The 23,374-nt window shown below is 40.2% G+C and overlaps 1 protein-coding gene across 1 annotated transcript; it reads right to left on the bottom strand.

The window, feature by feature from the left end:
- Positions 1 to 518: 518 nt before the first annotated feature.
- Positions 519 to 23,325, bottom strand: hibadha (3-hydroxyisobutyrate dehydrogenase a). Its single transcript, XM_026157001.1, has 8 exons — positions 23,173 to 23,325; positions 21,349 to 21,509; positions 21,105 to 21,214; positions 20,807 to 20,928; positions 9,652 to 9,785; positions 7,197 to 7,273; positions 2,232 to 2,388; positions 519 to 1,855 (listed from the first exon to the last, which is right to left on the bottom strand). Exons 1-8 carry the CDS (start codon positions 23,240 to 23,242, stop codon positions 1,697 to 1,699), a joined length of 990 nt encoding a protein of 329 aa, XP_026012786.1. The 5' UTR covers positions 23,243 to 23,325; the 3' UTR covers positions 519 to 1,696.
- Between the last annotated feature and the right edge of the window lie 49 nt (positions 23,326 to 23,374).

The following is a 23,374-nucleotide window of genomic DNA, read 5'->3' on the forward strand; positions in this document are numbered from 1 at the left end:
AGAAGAGGGGCCTGAAAACTGAAGGCTCTGCTTCCCATTCTACTTTTAAATACTCTAGGAACAACAAGTAAGCCTGCAGTGCGAGAGCGAAGTGCTCTAATTGGGTGATATGGTACTACAAGGTCATTAAGATAAGATGGGGCCTGAGAATTAGAGTCAAGAGTTAGCCCTGGCTGCTCCAGACTGGAGCAGATATTGAGTTTCAAGCTGGTCTTCAGCTTTGAGTGCTTTAGTAGAGCAGAAAACCCCAATATAAGAACTAACATGGTAAATGGACTCGAGTTAGTGGGACAGTCAAGAATTTTAAGAGTATCTCTGGTTATCAGGTAATATTACATCTGAGCTTCTTTCTTAGTGTAAAAATGCTATATTCAATAAAATAATAACAGGAATGCCTATTTTCATAGTTTGTGCATGTCAGTCATCTCAAAATGAAGCTAGCCATTTGAGCTTTGATCTAGTTTAATAAAACAAAAATAAAAATAAAAATGATGTTACAAGAAAATACAAACACTGAATACATGGAACAGCTTTTATTTTAGGCTACAGTGTGACTGGATCTGTTTCACAGTGCAAAGACAAACCGTAGACTTATAATGAATTTTACTACAAAAAAATGGCAGTCCATTCAGATTCCTCTTCAGTGCTACACAACAATATGAATTATGCACAGAGCAGGATGAATCATTCCTCTCTGACTTTACACAGATTGTCATACACGCATAGAGGGAGAGAGAGGAGAAATATGGACTGAAGAAGGTGCTTGACAGAACATTTTGCAGTGATTAGAAAACGTTTTAACAGCACTGGTCAAAAAAATAATACTTCATTGGCTCAATAAGCAGATAGAGAAAAGCAGTAACATTAAAGAGATTCTGTGACTGTATCAAAACAGCCCAGCACATCGCACTGCGATGCACATGGTGCAAAAATAACCAGATATTTATCTCACAGAATAGTAGAGCAAAACTGGTCGATAAAGTGAGGAAATACTTGAATGGTGTACCACAGAAGATTTACTGCAACTTTAGTGAACTCATGAGGTAAAAAAAAAATGAATTAAATGCAGTACTGAATAATGAAAGGAGAAATAAAATGTCAAAAAAACAAAAAAGTAACAAACTCAGTAAACTTTGAACAAAAAAGAGTGGCTTATTTTTGTAACCTTAAACGTAGTGCTGGTATGTGGGTATTGTAAGTATGAAGTAACCTCTTCATGCTCTTCAATTAAATTTCAATTATTATGTGAATCTATACCATTTTTTTTTACCTTTATAGTTTAATATAAACAGGCTGAGGTAACTTGGGTAATAGGGTAACAGTCAAACAGCACAAATCCCCACAAAACAAAACCAAAAAGAACATAATCATGCTTTTACATTAATTCAGTTATTACTTATTACCCTGAAAACCACATATACTTTTCACTGTTACATGTAAGCCTAATCGGAGTCAGTTTTATGATTTCCTTCATATAGACAGAGGAGGATAAAGTGAAAATATGATTTAGCTAATGTAATGAGGGGACATGGGTCGAAATGGTATGAAAACTGGGTAGCAGGTCTGTGCTCGACTGCAAGGCCTTAGCATCTCCTGAGCATACTGGGATAAGGGGCACAGGGGTGTGTGCAGCTCTGGTGTGTGTTTATGTGTCTTTGTGTATTGTAACAGCAGAGTCAGTGTGCTCCCCTTGCATTCATTGTCCGTCCTCCTCACGCAGAAACTGGAACACGGATGAGAAATCCTTATTAGCGTAGCCGCGAGAGCACATGACTCGGTAGATCTGGTGAGCGAGGGAACCCAGAGGGACAGGTGTCTTGGTGTTGGTGGCAGTGTTTTGCGCCAAACCAAGATCCTTTAAGCACAGACATGAGAAGAGAGGGACAAGCAGTCAGAAAAAGTGACAGGTGCAAACAGATCCTATGAACAGCTCAAGAAAACCGGTTTTCAGAAACATCTTTATTTTAGTGTGTAGGATATGAAGAAATGTCTGCCTCATTAGATGATGAGCACATACTGGATTTAAAAAAAATATTCTTGACAATTCTCTTCCTGTTAAAAGGGGGATTCTTCGTCCCCACTGTACCCAAAAACCCAAGAATTCTCTATACAGATTCTTGGATTTCAGAACACTTTCATTATCAGTTTATGTATTGATAAGATGAACTGATTATTAAACACATCAGACATTAAGAATCACAAATAATACAACCAGAACACAAGCTTAGTACCTTTGCCATTAGTGTGGTTCCAAAGCCGCCCTGGTAGTTGTTGGCAGAGGGAACTCCCTCCATTACTCCAGGGACAGGGTTGTACGTGTCGCTGGACCAGCAACGACCTGAGGACATATTTAGGATTTTTGCCAACAGCTTGGGATCCAAACCCAGTCTGCAAAAAGAAGAAAATAGAGTTAAATAAGTTCTGTCTTTGACACATGTGAAATAGTTTTATTTGTCTGAAGGTGTACAACACTAAATTACATTGCAACTAAATTACAGTTTTAACAATTCTAGCTGTTAATAATAATTAAAAAATTTTTTGCATATACTATTATATATTGTACATATATTTATTAGTTTCAGATTTAGCCATTCGTATATATTTTGCCTGTTTATGTTATTGTATTTTGCACAACTCTGTTGCTTGTGAAGCTCGCACACAAGAATTTCACTCGCATGTGCTGTACCAATGTACCTGCACATGTGATGTGACAATAAAAGTGATTTGATTTGATTTAATAGCCCAAATAACACCAAATATGGTGGTTTTAAAGAAACCTAAAATATCATACTACTATTACAACATGTTTCAGACAAAAAAAAGTCAGAAAATTACTTTACTTTCAAACTTTTAGCATCTTAGAATGACATGGAGAGGAAAACTTTAAAAAATGGTAGGCACAAACAAGGAAAGAGGAGTTATGCAAAATATAGGGAGGAAATGGGACAGAGTTGGGTTGAAGAGGACCAGTGGGACATAAGAAATGTGGCAAAAGGTGGGTGTGGGGGTGCCTGGTGATTGTAGTGACCCCCAATGAACCTTATGCCTCACTGTGACCATTCCTCAGTGTTAATGGCTGAAGGCTTTGTAATGCCGGCTAATGCAGTATTGATGTTTACCACTACATCTATCCTTCATCCCTCTTTCAAGAAAGTGGAGGAGGAGAAGTGGTTAAGCAGCACAGGGGAGCCATAAACCTCGCTGTCACACACAGAGGCACATTCTTAGCTCTGCTGCCCCATTTTGCAGCAACCTACTTTCATATGCAAGAGGACAAACCTCCGGACTATGATAAGAAGTAACCAAAGGCACATGAGACAAAGAAAGAGACTGAGGGTAGACAGACAGAAGCAATGAGTGAAACAGAGCAGGGAGGGTGTAACGACGGCGTCTGTGTCGACCGTTCAACATGCCATATTAATGGTTTTAAGGCCAGTATAAAGCTGACCACATCAAGTCCTGGCTGCCTCAGTTTACTGTTACTTACAGGCCTGTAACTCTATTCTGCTCTCAATATGACTATTAAACTATCATAGGTCTTTAAGGCCAGCACCCTCCCTCCTTCCCTCTCTCCACCTGGCTCTCATTCTGCCATTACTGCTGCAGTTTTATTAGCTGTCTACTAACTAATTAAGAAAAGGAATTGCATTTACACTCTCTCCATGTCTCTCCCTCCCCCTTTCCTCTCCCCTTCATCTCTTATGTGTCCGCTCAGACTCCCTAATTTTTTAACAAACAGTTTTGGAAGTGTGGCATGAGTGGTTCTGCACGCGCTGGGTTTTTTCTTCTTCTTCTTTTTTAATGGTAGTCTAGCTCATGATAGCTTTCTTAGTCTATGTCTGTAAGCATCCCTTGCCATCCTGCTTCCCCTCTACCCTTCCTCCCTCTTCCATGCTGACACCTTCCTGTCTAAGGACTCATGGGGACATATGTTTGACATCGCACAAGCCTCCCCCCCCCACACACACACACACACAAGCAAGCAGCCCCTCCCTGTGTTCTGGGTCAGCAGCTGAAAAGGTTACTGGCTGAGCTACAATAAAGCGCGTCCGAGCGCGCAGATCGTTTGTTATAGCGGCCATAGACGCTGACTGGGAGCTGTTGTCCTCTGTTAACGATAAATCAATGAAGTTCCCCTCTTGCTCCCATCACAGAGACACACACGACAAACTGTTCGCACACACTCATACTCAGCTGCGGTTATTAGCTGACGCAGTGGTGTTGTTCCTCGCCTGCGGTAATTTGCGTGGAGAAGAGGACATGTCACGCTTTAACAAGATTGACATGGATAATCAGACATGAACGGTGTTGCTGTGTAATGCTGGTGCAGATAAAAATAAAATAAAATTAAGAAAAAAAAAACAGTAAGAGAGATGGTGCTGAAGATTCAAACGAGAGGGGAGGGTGTTTATGTCCTGGGAGCTCTAGCAGGTGGAGTTCATTTGCAGCGCTGATATTAACCGTCTCTTTCATTATGATTAGCTTCTCGATCTCATCAGACGCCACAAGAGAGGAAGCCCAGCCTCTTCCCCATTTAATATATCATTAAAGAGCTAACGAGCACATACACACACACACACACACACACACACACACACACACACACACACACACACAAGCACTTACTATTCCATTTATAGAGGCAACAAGCGCGTTTATCACGCGAGTTTAATCTTCATCTGAACATATGCTCACGATTCATCTCAACTATAGAGAGAGGAAGGGAACGATGTGTTTGTGCTCATGTATGTTGTGGTGAACCTATTTCTGTCTCTCTGCTAAAAGGGTCTTGTTATAAACTCTGATTTGCCTGTTGTCCTCCCCATAAAAAGAACAAAGGAGCAAATATGTATGCTCCTACTTGGGCATCGGCAACTGCGTATTTGTACGCATGAATGGGCGCAGACACACAGGTTTGCAAGGTGAACTGTAAAAGTGTCATATGAGTGTCACATGGGCCAGTCGTCTCTACTCTTATCTTCATATGTATCATTAAAATCACTGCTGCTCCTCTCCACTGCTCTATGATACTCTCTGCAGCTTTTCATCCTTCTTTTACTGACTGCTTGGCTGCTTTCAAATATTACAGCAGCCCCCCCCCCCCAAAAAAAAAAAGAAAGAAAAAAATGGATTAAAATAATAAAATAAAGAATGTAAAGCAAATATGGATGGGAAGCAAAAGCCAAAAGCAAGGAATTGAAAATACATAGAAAGAAACGGTCTGCATGGGAGAGTGTGTTTGAGTGTGTGAGTGTGTGCGTGTGCTGATAATTGTCATGCGTGGCCATTCCTTGCACTAAGAGAACGTCACGCTCTGCTGGAGACGGCCCAAGCTTCCATCTGAGATCAACAAATTAGCTCCATGAACAGAACTCTCTGTGTGTGTGTGTGTCTGCCTGCTTGTACAGGTAAGGAAACACACACACACACACACACACACACACACACACACACACACACACACACACACACACACACACACACACACACACACACACACACACACACACACACACACACACACACACACACAAAAGAAAGGGCAGCTCTATCAGGCCCAAGTCCAACATGATAAAATGTTATTGCCGTTTTCCTGCAAATTGCCTGTGAGTGCTTAGCCTCCTTTGTCTTGAATTGTGTCGGTGTGTGTGTCTGCACACATGCACCAAAGAGAGCGTTCTTTCTGCATAAGAGGCTGGGCCGCAATGCAGCATGGGAGATTTACGGGTGTGGGCTCCCTCTAAACGATGACAGTCTTTGTCAAGCCCTCTAATAAAGCCCCAGAGATTGGCTAGCAAGAAGAGGGGGAAACTGAAACACACACAGACACACACACAGACACACACACACAAAATGGAATCAAGACTGAATATGGGTCAGTCTTGAAAAGATATGAAGATAATTCACAGTCAAAGTGAAGAGATGCGGTAGTTAGTATTCCTATTTTTGTTATAGGAATACATTATAATGATGTGAATTGTGAGAAGTTGTAGTGGTAGAAAACTGCTGCCTTCAGTATATCTGGATGTAAATTTGTGTGTCTGTGTGTGTGTGCTTCAGAGACAGTGTGGCAATGTGTAAATCTGCGTTGCTCCCTTAATGCCTCCATATTTCAGAGGCATAGTGAGGGGATTTATGTTCGACTGCTCATGCCAATTTTCCTCCTCTGTCTCAGCACAGATAAATCAGTCGCACTAACACAGCTGCACTGTGCAAAGAGGAATTCATGGACGCTCATGAACACCCGTGCAGAAAACTCGATGCAAATACCATTTTACACTGTAAAGGCCGTAAAATCGCATTATAGCCAGAGAGTAAACAGAAGAAACAGTCCATTATTGACAAGGAAAATACATAAATAGAACAGAATATAAAATCTGAAGAGTATAAAATCTATAAAAACTGATGTATAAGCTTCCTGTATGCAAGCCGCACTTAAAAATTCTACAGACCAAAACAAAGTATGGGTGCTGTGGTGCATTTTAAGTCCTCACATGATTTCTAGTGCTATAAGATTGCAGTGCAATCCACCGGACTTCACCTCCCATCATCCTCAGCTTCCTGGCCAAAGAAGCTTTGTGTCACGAGGAGGAATCATGAATGATGGGTTTTCTAGGTGGTGTTCAGTAGCAGAGGTGTGGCAGGATTCTGGTGAGAGCTCAATCAGCAAATGTAAATCAGACAATGTGGCTCCACCCCCTCATCCATCTCTCTTTAGCAGAGGCAGCTCTGACTTGGGGCAGGGCTGACCCCTTCACACTCCCATAAACTACACACACACACACACACACACACACACACACACACACACACACACACACACACACACACACACACACGTTTCTAAACCTGTATTGTAGTAGTAAATTACAGTTACAGCTACATCGCTGGCATAGTAATTGCGACAACTATATCTAACAGCAATAATAGCAGAGTTAATGTGTGGCTAAAAGGTAGTAACCTCAAAATATGTCCTTGTAATTTCACTGTACTTGTTCTTTCGTTTTTGCAAATTCATCAACAACAATGAGGAAATCTGGATCTGGATGTACTAAATCCCTGTACACCTATGTACAGCTGTGTTAGTGCTACCCACAGACAGCTATCTCTACACTAATCATTCCCATGTAAATGAATCCACTGATCATACACTTCCTTATTATTTTATCTTTTAGCAGAGCATTTGCTTACAGTACCTGATACCAAGGTTCATGGTCTCCGCGGTCCCAATCATCCCAATCGCCAGCAGCATATTGTTGCAGATTTTAGCTGCCTATAAGGGTGTGAAAGAAAGATTTTTATAAAGGAATTATTATGTAAATGATGACGTCTGCAAAACAAAATATAACACACAACAGTAAATCTCAGATAATCTGACTCTGGAATAGACGAGTGAAACACTTCAATGGCCACTAATGCTTAAATGCTACATTTTTAATGGTCATCTTTGAAGTAATGGGATCATTTCAATTATTTTAAGACTTCTTTTCAAGAAAATGCAACGTATTATATCATTTTAGATGTTTTTTTGGTCAAATCCAATCTGGCATTTCTTTTGTTATGGTTGATAACTAGGATAATAATAATAATGATTTGGTCCTGAAGGATTTTTTTCCCTCTCAACCATGGAAAGGATCCTGCCACAAACCAGCACTATTGTCCTCAGCAGATGTCCAGAGCTTCCTATGCTGCCAAGGTTACTAGCATGTTGTTTTTTCCCCTCAGAATGCATCAAGCTGTTGAGTTTCTCACTTCTATTGTTCTTGCCATCTCTCTGTAGGATTTGCAGTTTAAAGACGGTCTGTTTCACTTGCAATGACAGCTCCTAGATCCAACAACAGCTTCCAAATGGATGCGCCACACTTGGAATAATCTCCATACATGTAGCTAATGAAGAAATTCTGAAGTAGCCCACCTCTATCTACAAAACAGTTTTTAAGTGAATTATCCAATTATAAATGAGGCCCAACAATCTGGACTTCTAGCCCAATTTAGCCAATTTAGCAAATTACCTTTTAACATGTAAACAAAAAATGTATTTCCATAATAGACTGATTCAGTGTTAATTTGAAGTTTGAGTAGACTTTATTTTGGTGGGTTTCCCAAGCCACAGACTTCATTTCGGTAAAACATGCAAATCCCATTGATATGCATGGGGCTTTGCTTTGGTATTAGGTCAATAAACAATTACTGTCACTTCATAAAGTGTCTCATGACCTGATGATGCTCACCCAGTCATCTTCTTAAGCCCACATTGCTTTGCAGGACTTTTTCTTGACTAATTGTTTGTATAGTGGCTTATTTCGATAACTATATTCATAATCAGAGGCTGCTTAGCATCACCAGGAAGATTAAAAAAATTGCACTGATTGTGAAAATATGTAGTATAACGAATGTAGAATGCGCAAGAAAACAAACTTTAGTATGTAGACACTAAACATGAACAACACAGTTGTAAGGTGGCCATTTGGTGCTCAATTGAGCTGTCAAATGAACAAATATATATAATTGTGGGATTTGTATAAAATATTTGTATATGCCATATAGACACAACATCTTAGGAAATGTTTATGCAGAGTTTCATCAGGACTGGTCCACTCATCTAAGATGACATAGGGAATATACATACATTAGATCCTTTGGATAAATCATTATGAAAATAAATTACTGGAGGAATTGTAATAATATGGAAGAAGTCATGTTCTTATAAAACTATTTTATTAATGCTGCAGCATTTATGGGGTCAGATTGACTAAACAGTGGAAATTTGTGTTGAGAAAGGTTCTGGTCAAATTAGGTACAATTGTTTAAGGGCATTTTCCACCCATCAATATGTAAGAAAGAATTACAGCACGGTATTTCAAAATTGCATAGTCCAGCATGTTACAATATTATTACAAAGATTATTTGTAACAATACTGTAAGCAAGATGATGCTACATGCAGCAGAAACAACTGATACTTCTATAATTATAGGAGTTATCATGATTTCTTATGTGTGCATTCTAGCCTACATTTATTCTGTTTATAAAGTTGATAGAAGTTTTGTTGCTGGTGTTTTTGTTTGTTTGTTTGTTTGTTTTGTTTTCCTTTAAAGCAACATCAGAAATCTGGAGTAAACACTGTGTGCTGTCCATGGTCCTGAAATGTGAAACACAATTGGAAATCTGAATCTCGTTAAGTTTTTCAGGTAAGGTTTGTTTGGGATTTATGAAACATGAAATTAATAGTTGATTAAAGTTGTGTTTGACTTCTGAAAAATGAACCAAAGCCAGTGGGTTGCAAAACTTTTTGGAAGAGCTATTATTTAAAGAGTTTTAATTGGAGGTTCTAAACAGTCTCCAATATACTCCGGCAAATATTATATGTACTGATAACTACATATTCTGGCAAAAAGCACAACATGAGTAGAAACTTACAAACCTCACTATATAGTTATCTGCTCAAATTTTGAAAGCTATTGTAAACATATATACGGAAAAAGACCAGACTTTCAAATGTCCACACTTTTCCATTGATAATTTTTTGCGTTGGTGTCCTATAATTTTGGCCATAGTGTCTTAGAGGTATTGGTTGAGGCATCAAATCTATGTCCCTGTGTGAAATGCTGTTTGTATTTATGCAGTCATTATGTTTAGACATTCCTTATTACCTGTCCAGTGCCGACCTGTCCGCAGTAAATAACATTTGCTCCCATGCAGGTGAGCAACTCCTTTGCTGCGTTGTATTCCTCGACCACTCCGCCTACCATGAAGGTGAGTTTGGCCATGCTGGCAGCTCCAACACCTAAACACACCACATGCTGATATTAACATTAACTGATGTGAGCACATCACTAATAAGACACACACATTTCACATATTGATGTCTAGTCTTTAAAAGTTCAACGCATATGTGCAGACCTGCAAAACACATGAAATAGTTAATGAAAACTGGAACACAAAGTTCAGGTGTTGATACGTGTTGAACTAAAATATGTGAATTTTCCACACGAGACATAATATATCAGCCATATGACTGGTTTAACACTACCAACTGTGTCTAAAAGGTCAGCTGTGCTCTGTTCTCTGTGTGCATGTGTATGCCAAACTCTTAGTGGGACAGACGTGTTAAGTAGTGCTGTACCAGAGGGACAGAGGTATCTTTAAAAGCCGATTGTTGCCATCATCCACTGCACAACTCTCATGGGATCCCTTGGCTTTTGTCTTGTCACCCCTTCTCTTTCATATACACACACACACACGGACACACGAGCAGCTGTGCCTGAGGCCAGCCCCCTATCTCATGGGGGTATCATTGACAGGCGAGAGGGGTAATTAACTTTACACTTTATCATTTTCAATTAGGCGTCCCTCCCCGTGCCTGATGGCTTAAGGAGCGTGCCATGTTGTAGGAGGCAACCTCACCCCACTGACTCACAGCCCACCCTCTCCACAGGGTCCTTAATGCTGAAATAACCTCTTTTCAGAGTAGGCTGAATCCAGCCGGTCTGAGTCTCTTATGCAATGGCTCCTTTCCCTGTATGCTTCAGTGATTAGCCAGTGTCAGTTAAAGCTGATTATTATTAATATTTGTCTAAATAAACACACAAATATGCTTTTGGGACAGCCGAAATCACCAGATTATGAACCTGGAGGAACCCTCTGAACTTTACATTCAATTTCATTAGCTGTGTTGTTAAATGTACACATTAAAATAACTTGGTTAGGTTCAGCAAATGCTTTGATTAAATATTTCAAATTCACAGGAGCGAGACCCACTTCATTATCACCTCTACACTGGGCCAGTGCTAAAGGACATCTTTTGTATATGTCTGCAGTAACAATGACTTTGCATAGCCCAGAATGATGAAAGCTCTACCAGGGTAGATTTTAAAAAAACAACAACTCAAACCCAAAAAAACACTACCAACAAAAACACAATGAGAATAGAGCAGCACTAAAAAATACGTTATTATTTATTTTTCCTGTAAGAAAAAAAAAAAAACAAGAGGAAAGTGTAGAATGAGGATATGTAGTTTGACTGTCTTTTACGGGGGCCATCCACCCTTAATGAAAGCCTTAACAGTGAAAGCCTAATAATGTCGGTGTTAATAATTAAAAGGGAATTACTGGGGACAAAGCAGCTGAAATCTAATTGTTAGATGTCACTGCAGAGGCAAGGAAAGGAGAGGAAAGACAGGGTTTATAGTAAATTTCCATTGCTCAAATATCCCCCCCCCCACCTTCTTTAATTGGCTGTGCTGTTGTCACATATATGATCATGCCACTACACTGTATGTGTGTGTCTGTGCATGTGTATTTCAGTGATGAGCTGTCAGAAGGTCATTAGGGCCACATAATGAAGCCCAAAGCCCATGCTGCAGCAGCTGCATACGGACCACGGCTAACATGCGCTCAACATACGGCCGCCACACACACCAATCATACACACATATGGTCCACAGACATGATGGATTCTCTTCCCTTCTTGCTATTTGATGTCTTCTTATTTATTTGCTTAAATTCTTTTTAGCATAATTGATTCAAGTTTTATTTGATGTAACAAAGTTTCCATTTAATGGCAGAACAGTTTTTTTTAGTCTAAAAAAATGGAAACTGGATTTTACTCCAGTATCGAGCACATAGTGAACAGTGTGGTGTGCAGTGAAGTCACAGAATTCTCTTCACATTTTCATTAAAGTAATGGAAATAAATAAATAAATAAATACATGACTAATAATAATGATAATAATAATAATCATCATCATCATCATCATCATCATCATCATAATAATAAGTACAATTACCAGCACTTTTTTTTTTTCTTCTGATATTTTTACCATCCCATTTTGCAGTTTCTATGCTGCAGGCTGAGCCTCACAAATACAGATACACACACACACAATGAGAAAGAGCAGTGTGACGACTGTGCTGGTTCATTAGTGGAGATCACTGTTTGCGGACGACTAAAGAGGAGATTATTGATAACACAGTCAACGTGCTGATCGATATATCTCACTAAGGAGAGAAAGAAAGCGAGTGAGCCAAAAGAGAGCAAGAGAGAGGGATAAAGAAAGAAGTACGAGGAGAGAGCGGTGCAGAGATGACAGCAAAGAAGGAAAATGATCTCTCTCTTTTTACCTCCCAGCATCCCTCCCTCAAATTAACTAATCACCCATAATAAGCTCTTATGATGTGTAGTGGATTTCTATAAGGAGTGACACCAGGATGATCGAAGATCCTTGTTTGTAGCAGAATAACACATCATTAGCATAACAGTGTGTGTATGCGTGTGTGTTACTGTGTGTATACACTGTGTGGGTATCAGTGGGTCCATTCTTTGTGCATGGGCTGAAGTGCATTTGTGTCTGTATGTATGTCGGTATAAAGTGTGATTTTAATATTGTGTCTATGCGCTGAATGTACTTTCATAGGGTATTTATTGTGTGTGGTGTATGTGTGAGGGGACGTCCCATTCTCGGGCCGGTCCTGTCAGAGACGGATTAAAGAAGAATCCTAATGAGGCTTCCTGAGCGCCGGGTATGCTGGCTCATCCATCCCAGCGGGAGTGACAGTCCTGGATCATTAGCACTGCACAACTACACAACGCCCCCTAGGGGGAACGAGAGAAGGTGTGTGTATATGTGTGGGGTTGGGGGGCACCTATGATAGAAGATTCAGGCTAGAGACAGTAATGGAGGGATGAGGATGCTAAGAAGATATCCACAAGGAATGACAAAGCAACTATATATTGAATAATAAATGGAGGCATACACAATTATGCCAGAGTGCTACAAACAATACACAATGTCAACTCTTTCAAGCACTCCCAAAAAATTGTACAGGGGCATGTTCATCTTTATTCCCAAACTGGTACGTAATACTTTCCTGGGAAATAACTCCCTTGAAGCAGAACCACCATCTTCCTCGGTCACGTTCGCTTACCAACATCCAGGGGACATGTTTGGGTTGACAGAGTGGTGGATGCTTACCTCCTCTCCCCAATATCAACCAAAGTAAATATTCTCAGACCGAGCTGAAGTTTGCTGGACTATTAACTTTGACTCTGACATAAAAGGTTGAATGAAAGGAGAAAAAAAGTCTCTTAACGCATTGTAGAAAGGATGGAAGGGCAAGACATTTAATGTGCTTATGTGAGTGTCTGTGAGGCCCATGCAAGCCCCTTTATCTCAAATCCTCTATTACCAAAAGACTACTTAATAAGCAAGCAATCAAGCGCCGTTAGGACAGATGCTCAACAGCAGGCTTCGATGACAGCCTTTAACCATGAACATAAGAGACTGAAACTACTTGTGTGAGGGCAAAGGAAGATCAGAGACAGAGCTCTGGTTTGGGCTGTTTGTAGTAAATGCTAAGTTCATTAGCACTTCTTTCATTTCACACGAAAGAATCAACCAAAGCAATTCATGACAGCCATATAAGCCTTTTAAAACTGAGCTCTTTTTGAAGTGGTGCGTGCAAGTACAAAGCAAGTGACAATGAGCGTGAACATGTGCACGCAGTATCTGTGCACGTATGCGAGTATCAGAGGCAGGTGCAGATCTCAGAGTTGGCCGCCAGTAAGACGTCAGTTGGAGGTTCTGAGGCTCCGTCTCAGAGTTACGAGCCGCATGTAAACCAGTAGCCACTTTTTATTGGTGGTGGGTTTAAATTAAACTACATTTGTGAATATGAGGCTACACAAACAACACAAAATGGCAGACACACATGCACACACAAGAAGGGATGTTCCCAGTGTTTGGTAATGAATGACGCATTTGACAACGTTCCAAAAGCCTGCTTTTTTTCCCCCCGCGGAGAGATTAAACGGAAAAACACTTGGAGCAAAGGCAACACCTATAATATCATTAGAGCTCCACAAAACACACAATTTCCTCAAATGATAATGTAACTGCTCTTACTGCAAGAATGCCACGAAAGCTTTAAGGATACGCAAAACTTCATATCACACCTCTGGGTTTGAATGTACTTGGTGTAAACAAACTCTGGCACTGGCAATAGACTAGACTGTTTGTCTTTAACTATATGCACATGCAAAGTTACTCTGGCGTAACCACAGTCATCTATAATTCAGAATGAAAAGTGCCTTCACACTTAATAGAGTAACAGGCTTAAATGAATAAGAGTTGACTGCTTAGAATTAAAATCAGTGGGGTAGGATGTTTACAGGCCAACAATGCAGCCTCACGTGATCCACCATCATAATTACACGCGAGAGCAGATCTTTTTCGCAAACAAATTAAAACCCTGAATGGGCCCCCGTAAAAAGTGGAAAGGATATCGAGTAAATAAGTGAAATGGGACGAGGGTGTGCGTTAGCCCACATCGGCAGGAAAAAAAAAATCAGCAGTTTCAACAGGTTTTTGCTGCCAATTTTACTAATGCCACTCTGTTGTGTTAAAAACAGACACTTTATCAGCTCCACTTAACGAGCGCAGCCCCATGAGAACTGACTCCTGCACACATATACTCTGTGAGAACCTCGTGTGAGCAGGCGACTGCAAAAAGTTTGGGTTTGGGGGGAAAAAATTTGAGAAAACAAAATTGTTGCATGTAAAGTTACGACAGTCTTGAGAATTTGGTTTGCAGTGCCTGTCCACTTACCATCAGGTCAGGCCTCATCATGATCATCACCATTATTATCATCATCATCATCATCATCATCAGTAACTGATCTTTTCCAGAGGGGAGTACCTGGTCAATTGTAAGTGACAGAATAGAGCAAGCAAGAGAGAGCCACAATCAATCCTTTGCCCGGCCCAATGAGACTCATCTAGGATAGACCGAGTTAATAATGATCCTCAATTAGGCTGTTAGCACACACACACACACACACACACACACACACACACACACACACACACACACACACACACACACACACACACACACACACACACACACACACACACACACACACACAATGTTAATTCACGTGTAGATGAGTGTCATGCAGTGTGACGTTTGGGCTACGTTTGATGGACAGAGACTTTTTGTATGACGTATAGACCAGCTGACTATTTGTCTGCACGCTCACGTCCACAGCAGATGACACAGGGGCAGAGTTGTGAGAACCAGTCTCCCAGCTGCTATGGGTCCACCTCCATCTGGAGCATAGGCTAGAACCCCCACATCACCACCGCTCCATCATCGTCATCATCACCCTGCCTGGTCACTTTACCACCCTACACACTCCCTCACTCCCCCTCCATGTCACCAGGGCCTGTCAGCAAGTCGCTTGTTATGCTAATCTAGTCTTTGGACGATGGCCACTCTCTAGTACTGGTTAGCCGTGACAGACTGCGACAGCACCACCCCCTGCCTGTCCAACCTGATTCCTTAACTCAGTCTTAGAGTCCCCACCAACCATCAGGCTCATCTTCTTAAATAATTCTATTCCCAGACTGGATTAGGTTTCACGAAAACATTTAGACTGGGTTTTAATGAGACACACAAGTGCTACCCTATTACTGTTCTACCTATCACACTATGTCGCATTTCTAGATTTTTGCCAGTTTTTCCAAAATACCAGAGTGAAATATCTGTAAAAATACAGCACTAAATATACATGCATAAATATATAGTGTAAAACGCTTTAAAAACTATTCAACAAAGACAGAAAATACAGATATATAGTGTAAGCTTTGAAAGCTGTGCTGTAGTAAGGCAACACAACAGTGAAATGGTGCAGAGTGATTACAAATCTATGTTAGCTTCTATGTTAGAAGAACCAAAGCACAAATACTCTGTTACTTTATGTAAGTAGAGTATTCAGGTATTTGTACTCCAGTATTTATTTTTTGGATAACTTATGTTTACTCCTTACATTTTATATATGTACTTTCTACTCCTTACATTTTCAAAAAAACCCAAACTCATTACTTAAGGTTCAGCAGAATCATCTATAGGGTTTAACTGGACTGGAAGGAGTGCAGGAGTTCGTAAGGTGTGGTAATGTCGTAAGTGTCAGGCAATTTCAAATGCAACATTTCTATCAGCTCAAAAAACATTAGCAAACACACAAACTGTTTGTGAGCAGTTGTAGGTACAGCTGTTGTATTTTCCAGGGAGAAAGCTAACTTCACTCAGAGATGGAGAAAAATGTAGGAAGACAGACAGGACAGGGCAGGACAGGATTTAAAGCTAAGGACTGCTCAGTGACACTTGATAAACTAAAAATTTAAAGCTTGCATGTAATGTCATAATTTTACTCACATATTGAATTTGTATATGATATGTAGTGTGGTGAATTCGCAGTAAAGCACTGTGTTGGACTAGTGCACAGTGGCTGTGGCGCTCATGGTCAGGTTTAGGTTGCATCAAGTGTAGCAGAGATGAATTTGCATTTAAGCTGATGATGCTTACATTTATTCACTGAATTTAGACTTTGTACCAATTGTATACCTTCTAGTATAAAGGCAGTATAAACAGCATAGCGCCAGTGTAAGGGATGGACAACAGCCAAGACAGCTGTGAAATTGCTGACATATTGTTGAATTCAGTTGCGTAAATCTACAAAGAGCAGCAGGTCAGCTGATCACAGCCTGCACAGTAAGAAAATCTACTAAAGCTCACAATGGAAGTTATTGGAAGCTGTGATTTTTTTCCCTATGCTGAGACACTACACAGATCTTAGTGTTCACCCACCTGCTGGATCCCACTGTAACCCCTGACTGTACTCATTTTACTGTTTAGCTGTGGAGGCAAAGTCCCCCACTACAAAGTAGGCTACAGAAAATAGTTAGATTTTAAAATGATCTTTCAGTGCTTATGTTCTACATAACTAATTTAAGCTGAGTATGTTTTGGAATTTGGACTTGAATAAGATTTGTATTCTCATCTACTAATATTATTTTATTATTATATTAATATAGCACAAAGTTCAATTTCCTTTGTACAAAAATGGTTAGAAAAATGAGCTCCTTTTTACTTTCTTATTTTGAGTACATTTCAGAGCCTGTACTTTTTCCACCTCTGACAATCTCAAAGAATTTCACCTTCAGCAGACTGTGAGTAACATTTGAGAGCTAGAGTGAACGAGTGAGTGGTTTCCTGCAAATCTCTAGAGGCAAAAAACAACTTGGTCCATATTTTATGATAAATGTGGCTAAAGAAACTAAGATTTGTAAGTACAATGACACATTGAAGACTATTTCAAGTATCACAGCTGAAAACTTCCAAAAATCAAGTTTTGAATAGGTAAAATGTAATCAAAGGAATTAGTGTTACATTTTGACAGTTACAATTACAACAAGGGTTTATTGGCCAGCTTTTCCCCTTAGCTATGAACTCTATCACACAGTCTTCATCAGACACTGGAGTTTGCCTGCTTCTCACTTAACTGCTGACCAGCAAGGGAAGTCACTGTTCAGATTTAATTTGTAATGCCTCTGGTCTATGTTCACTTAAGAAATGCACAAGAAAAGCTTTTTCCAACTACTATTACCAGAGAAAAGGCTTTCCTGGTTTACAATTAAAAAGTATTCAGGAAAAGGTAAACTAATAAATGCTAATAATCTTAATTATACTGCTTTTTCTGTTTTATTATTTGTGCATATCAGTTTAAACCGTAGTCAAAGTTGATTTTTTTGGAAGAAGATCTAGTGGACTGGAAGTGTTGACTGATGGACAAACTAGCGCCAGCCTTGGCTTGAACAAGCTCCTACAAGCTGAAGGATGACGTTCAAACTGTCAGCAAATGACACACTGCAAAGCTAAGGTTGAGTTGATGTGGTATGGATATGATTAGAGTGGTGTTGAGACTCAGCCTAAATAGGTAGTTAGCGGAGAATTATAAGACCTCGCAAACAAGCAACATTAGCCCAAATTCCTACAGTCCCACAGCAGCTAGGCTGCCTCTTGCTTTCATTTGCACCGACAGCTGACTTTCCCAGCAATGGGAAAAACACAATGAAAGGTTTTTAGGGCCTTTTTAAAGCCATCGTCCGTTAGCTATGTGGCAGCCCACCATGGGCACACAGACACAAACACAGGCATTCTGGGTAATTACTGCTAACGACCCACCGCTTGTCAGCCAGACCTCCTATTTTTGCCATCGCTGTGCCAACACCCTTGGCCTGTGACATCAGAGCTTGTTTTGTTGTGGGACAACTTTGCATGTGGATGCTTTTAATGACTCCAGACAGTGACAGACGTGTGTTGTGTGTGCACAAGCAAACATCAGCATGCATAAAGAACCACAATCTAAGTTAATATAATTGTGTCTGGATAAAAAAAGATGTTCAGAGTGCAGATAAGAACATTTGAACACACACTGTGTGTGTGTGTGTCCACGTATGTGTGTGCGTGTACCAGAACACATCTGGCTGTGGCACTGCACAGCTGGCTAGTGCAGGGCTAAAGCCAAGATGTTGGTCAATGTGCAAGAATGGAAGCCAGCAGGATGCCCATGAGAAGAAAGTGAAAGTTTTTTTGACTGCTCTTTTTAAGAAGGGTTATGGCTGTGCAATTCAGATCCCACGCCTGCCTGCCAAACCTCTAGTGACGCACACAACATACAAACACACATTTCTGTGTAAAAAACACCACCTCACACAGCACAGAAAAGGGATTTATTTTATATCAAACGAAATTCTACATTAAAAATAAAAACAATGCTCAAACCACAAAAAGAGCAGGCTGTGTCTGCAAAAGTTTAACAGTACAGCAGATCACGGCAAGTCTGCTCAGTGTGCTCAGAGGGAAACTGAACCAGTTCTGACTGGATAACACTTTGCCTTGAGTCAGTGGGATCAAACATGTTCAAATGATAGCGTGATATAAATGATACTCAATGACAGAAAACTGTGAGAAGTACTTTAAATTAAATATAATGATACCATTTATCAGGTTGACACAAGACATGAATGATTTTTAAGTCAGATGCCATATTTTCACTTAACTTTTATTTCAAACTATCTTTCTTTTTACTAAGCATACTCTATCAATTTAACCAATATTAAATAATTATTCTCAGAACTAAGGCGCTTCCGTCCACATTTTTCCCCTGTCTCTCTCACACACACACACACACACACACACACACACACACACACACACACACACACACACACACACACCTAACTCAAAAAGTATGACAGTGCCCTGTTTGGGTAGGGTGCCATCTCCTGGTTGGAACAGAGCATGTAACTGCCCAGAGGTGTGCAAAGCAGGGGTGTGGGGTTGGGAGGGTGGGGTGAGTGGGGTTGGGAGGGTGGGGTGAGCGGGGTTGTTAAGCTCTCTGAAATTGGTTACCAAGTTGTCACTGGGACATTCTTTCACAACCTGTCTTTACAAGTTTGGCTTGGCAACACCACCGAGATGAGATAGATGTTGTAGAGATTGAATGCACTTATTCAAAAACTACATGGCTGAGTTTTATTAAACTTTGTGGAAAGGTTAAGTATGAGTAAAGGAAGGACACTTTCATTTTTATGTGGATCTGGATAGCTTTTTTAAAATAGCAGAATAAGGCATTTGCCTTGGTGGGGACTATGCTCACCAAATGCATAAATCAATGGATCAAAATTATAATTTATTATCAAAAAATTTTCACTTAATTTTTCATCAATTTTCTACTTAGAATGTGCTGGCACTGTGCTCTAAAGTCAGTACCTGGATTTCTGGATATGACTTATGAATGTCTAATGTGACACTGGATGGGCAGGTGCATATAAGGAAAGAATGTCTAGCTGCAGAGACCTGCTAGGTAGCAAGTAAATCATTGGTCACCTCAAGCCAGTTAAAGAGGCCTAGTAAGGAACAGGAGAGGAAGAACGCTGCCAGGGGACTGCACACAAACACTGTCTATAGTGTTTAAACAGTACATGTGCTAAGGCAGAGTAACAAGCTTAAGACTCTGATCTCACTCACTGCAGCCGCTCTGTGCTGCAGACGCCAGCTGGTAAACATGCCGAAAATGGGATAAGTCTATGTTTGTATGGGAGACCGCGGGAGTTTCAGGGTTACGAATTAAAGATTGTGCAATAAAAAGGAAACAGACCGTGATCAGAGTTCGTACTCTGACATGCAGGGGTGTCAGCATGTTGAAATCCTTAACTGCATACCTGAATCAGAAGAACTTTGTGGTTGTGTATGTGAAAGAGAGAAAGAGACAAAGACAGAAAGACTGAGAAAGATGGACAGTTTTACTGCGATGTATCTCCTTCATGTCTTATCTTCCTCTCCCCCTCTTCTCCTGTCCTCCATGTGAGGGCAGTTTCTCTCTTCTTTACGACTCTTTATCTGACATGAAAGGCACTAACATGGGATACCCGCCATTACGGCTCCATCAACATGAAAAGCTCTGACATGGGATTCTCCACTGCAGCTCAGCCCATTAAGGACGACTGGCGATCCTGTGCTCTGTCAAGAAGCTGTCACAAGTAGACAGCGCCAACATAATGAGGACTTAAAACCTTAACCTTGCCTTTAAGACCCCTGGTCAAAAGCTGCAATAAAAGCCTTAAGAGGGCACCTACTGGCTGGCCCGCTCAGTAATTACAATCCGTGTCTGAGCATTAACCCAAAAGGTCCAATAGTTTAGATATACAAAAGAGTGTGAGACAGTTCAGAACTGAGGTTGAAGGGTCACAGGCCTAATACCGTGGTTGGCACAGTTGAATAAATAAACCAGCTGTCTAATTCTACTTTTCACAATGCCAACTAACGTCTCTCTTTTTTCTTTATGTATTTCAAGTCAAGAATGAGCAAATCAAAAACACATAAATCAAGGGAAAGACTTTACAGAATCGAAGACACCAATTGAGGTGTGCTTGCTTACTAGTAATTTGTTTGACACAATACCTCCTGACACTGGGGCATCCATGAACACAGCACCCTTCTTCTCTGCAGCAACTGCCATTTCTCTAGATACAGCAGGATCAATCGTGGAGGAGTCAATTAACAAGGTCCCCTTCTTTACCTTCCTGCACCGGGTAAAAGAGAATAAATGAACACATGGATTATGGTAATCAAACTAAGTCCTATCTATTTTTTAAACACGATGAAATCTCCACTTACCATTTATAGATTTTAAAAATACAAAGAGAAGATACATAAATGTCACAGAAATCACAGAGACACCAACAATAACATGTCTTACTTGAGGATGCCATTTGGGCCTGTGTATACTTCTATGACATTGGGACTAGAGGGGAGCATGGTGATGATGCGGTCTGCTTTCTCTGCAACGTCTGCTGGGGAGTCCACTACCTGAAAACCATCACCACAAAATACCCCACTTGATTTTGTGACAGCCTGTCAACTGTCGCACAGAGAAGCTGTAAATTATTGCACAAATAAGTGTTTACATGTGTAAATGCAATGTGTTACTGAGAGTTTATTACCTGGGCACCAGTGTCCTGCAGCTCCTTGCAAGACTGAGGAAAGACATCGGTAGCAATGACAGGATACCCATTTTTTAACAGGTTTTTAGCCATGGGACTGCCCATGTTTCCCAGACCAATAAATCCCACTGGTGTCTTTGAGGCCATTGATCGTGTTGATACTGTTGTAAAAACAAGATTTAGTTGAAATCAGGAGCAAAATCACGAAATCTGAATGAAGACAATACTGCTTTCTACTGCAGGTAGTGCTGTAGACATTTCCCTATGACTAATACCTGGTGTAAAATTCTAACATTATCCAGAAATAAATTAACTAATTAAAAGTGGTTAAAAATATCTCTGATCTCAGTCAGTCCAGTCAGGCTATTAACCACTTCTAGCTTAGCCAAGATCCAGACAGGTTAAAACACAATGGAAACTCTGGCAGTGGACCAACCAGACTGCAACAACAGGATTAGGAAGGGAAGAAAAAGCACAAACGAAAGGCCTAAAGCTTAAATTCAGCAAAGTCTTCACCATACTCAGGAGACCAACTTCTCCCATCTCTCTGTAATACTTAAATGACGACAGGGTATTCTCCAGTGCTGGACTAAAATGACCAAACTTCAAAACTTCAAGTACTGGATACGTAACAATGAATAAGCTTTGTGCTAATGACACACTGACATCTAATGCAGAGGCATATCCATTCTGACAAATCAGAGCTCTACAAAAGAAGAAGAAGAAGAAGAAGAAGCAGCTTTATGGTCCATATTGAAAAAAACATGCATTTACCACTGCACCAAAATCCCCAATTAAAATCCCTCATGTCAAAATCACCATATATTTTATAGAACCAAAAGGTACTACACAACAGAAAAAAGTGTCATCTTATACTGCAGAATAAGATGACAGCACCTTTTTTTTTTTTTTTTTTACACACTGAATTTTATTCCAATATTGCATCGCTTTATTAGTATAATAGCACAGTGCATTACACTGAACTGCAAACGGCAACTTTTAATAAAAGATTAATACTTATAACAGGATGTTACTTTCTCAGGTATTGCTTGCTATACATGGCTTTCTAAGGTAGCACACTCAGCTGGTGTAACACAGTACAGCACATGTTTGCTTCTGAAACATTTTTAAAACGGGATTTACTTCAGAAACATAAACCAGATAATAGAAAGTGGAGTGAAGAAATCTTTTGCACAAAATTATTGAATGATTTGTTGTTGTGTTTTATTTATTTTATTAATTGTGCACCAATTATTAAATTAATTGGGTCATGACAGTACATCAATCTATCTGAATAATTGATTTATAGAAATTTAATAGGGTTACAGCCCATTTAAAGAGGTTGATGGGTTATCTTCTAAACTACACTGAAATCATTTAAATCAATAGTCACTGTAGATAATTCATAAGAAACAACCTAGCGTGTCTTGTTTGCACTGTAGGAGCGATGAACAGAGTATGTGTTTGCAACAGTGATGCAATGGAAGCTAGTGGTTTTATGTAGCGCAGATTTGTGAGTGGCAATTAAATATTCATATGAACTACCTAAAACCAACATATCGCATATTCCTACTGAGGTCCAAAATGAGCTTTTCGTGCCATTGCTATTTCAGTGTGCTCGTCTTTGTTGCGCATAGTGATGTTCAACTTGGTGACATCGTCCACACTGCAAACACCTAAGTATTCATACTTTCTTCAGAGGGCTAACGAGCTAGCTAACAAGTACAACAGGACTATTCCGCCTGAATTTACCTGTGACCACACATTCGTAAATGAATGAAACGATGCGGAAAAAAAACCCGTCAACATAAGCGAATACATTACCGAAGGCAACGTTGACATGCTTACTCCACCTTAACCATATATATCGAGACCCTCTGAACAGCGAAGCCATACTTCTTTCCCCTTGACCTCGTACGGTGACAGCTGTCAGAGCCAGGAAAGCTACGCCGAAGGGTTATGATCGACAGCATTTTCCACCAATCGTAACGGGGGATAAGTTTGCCAAGCCAATGAAAACGAGGCA

The sequence above is a fragment of the Astatotilapia calliptera genome, chromosome 22, assembly GCF_900246225.1.
Source record: "Astatotilapia calliptera chromosome 22, fAstCal1.2, whole genome shotgun sequence".
In the NCBI taxonomy this organism is placed as follows: Eukaryota; Metazoa; Chordata; class Actinopteri; order Cichliformes; family Cichlidae; genus Astatotilapia; species Astatotilapia calliptera.

Excerpts from the sequence above, each read along its gene's own strand:
- hibadha (XM_026157001.1), bottom strand. The coding sequence starts at position 23,242 with ATGGCTTCGCTGTTCAGAGGGTCTCGATATATATGGTTAAGGTGGAGT. Across the intron at positions 20,929-21,104 it reads GGCCCAAATGGCATCCTCAA|GAAGGTAAAGAAGGGGACCT; the intron begins GTAAGACATGTT and ends TACCCGGTGCAG. Across the intron at positions 7,274-9,651 it reads GACAGGTCGGCACTGGACAG|GCAGCTAAAATCTGCAACAA; the intron begins GTAATAAGGAAT and ends ACACCCTTATAG.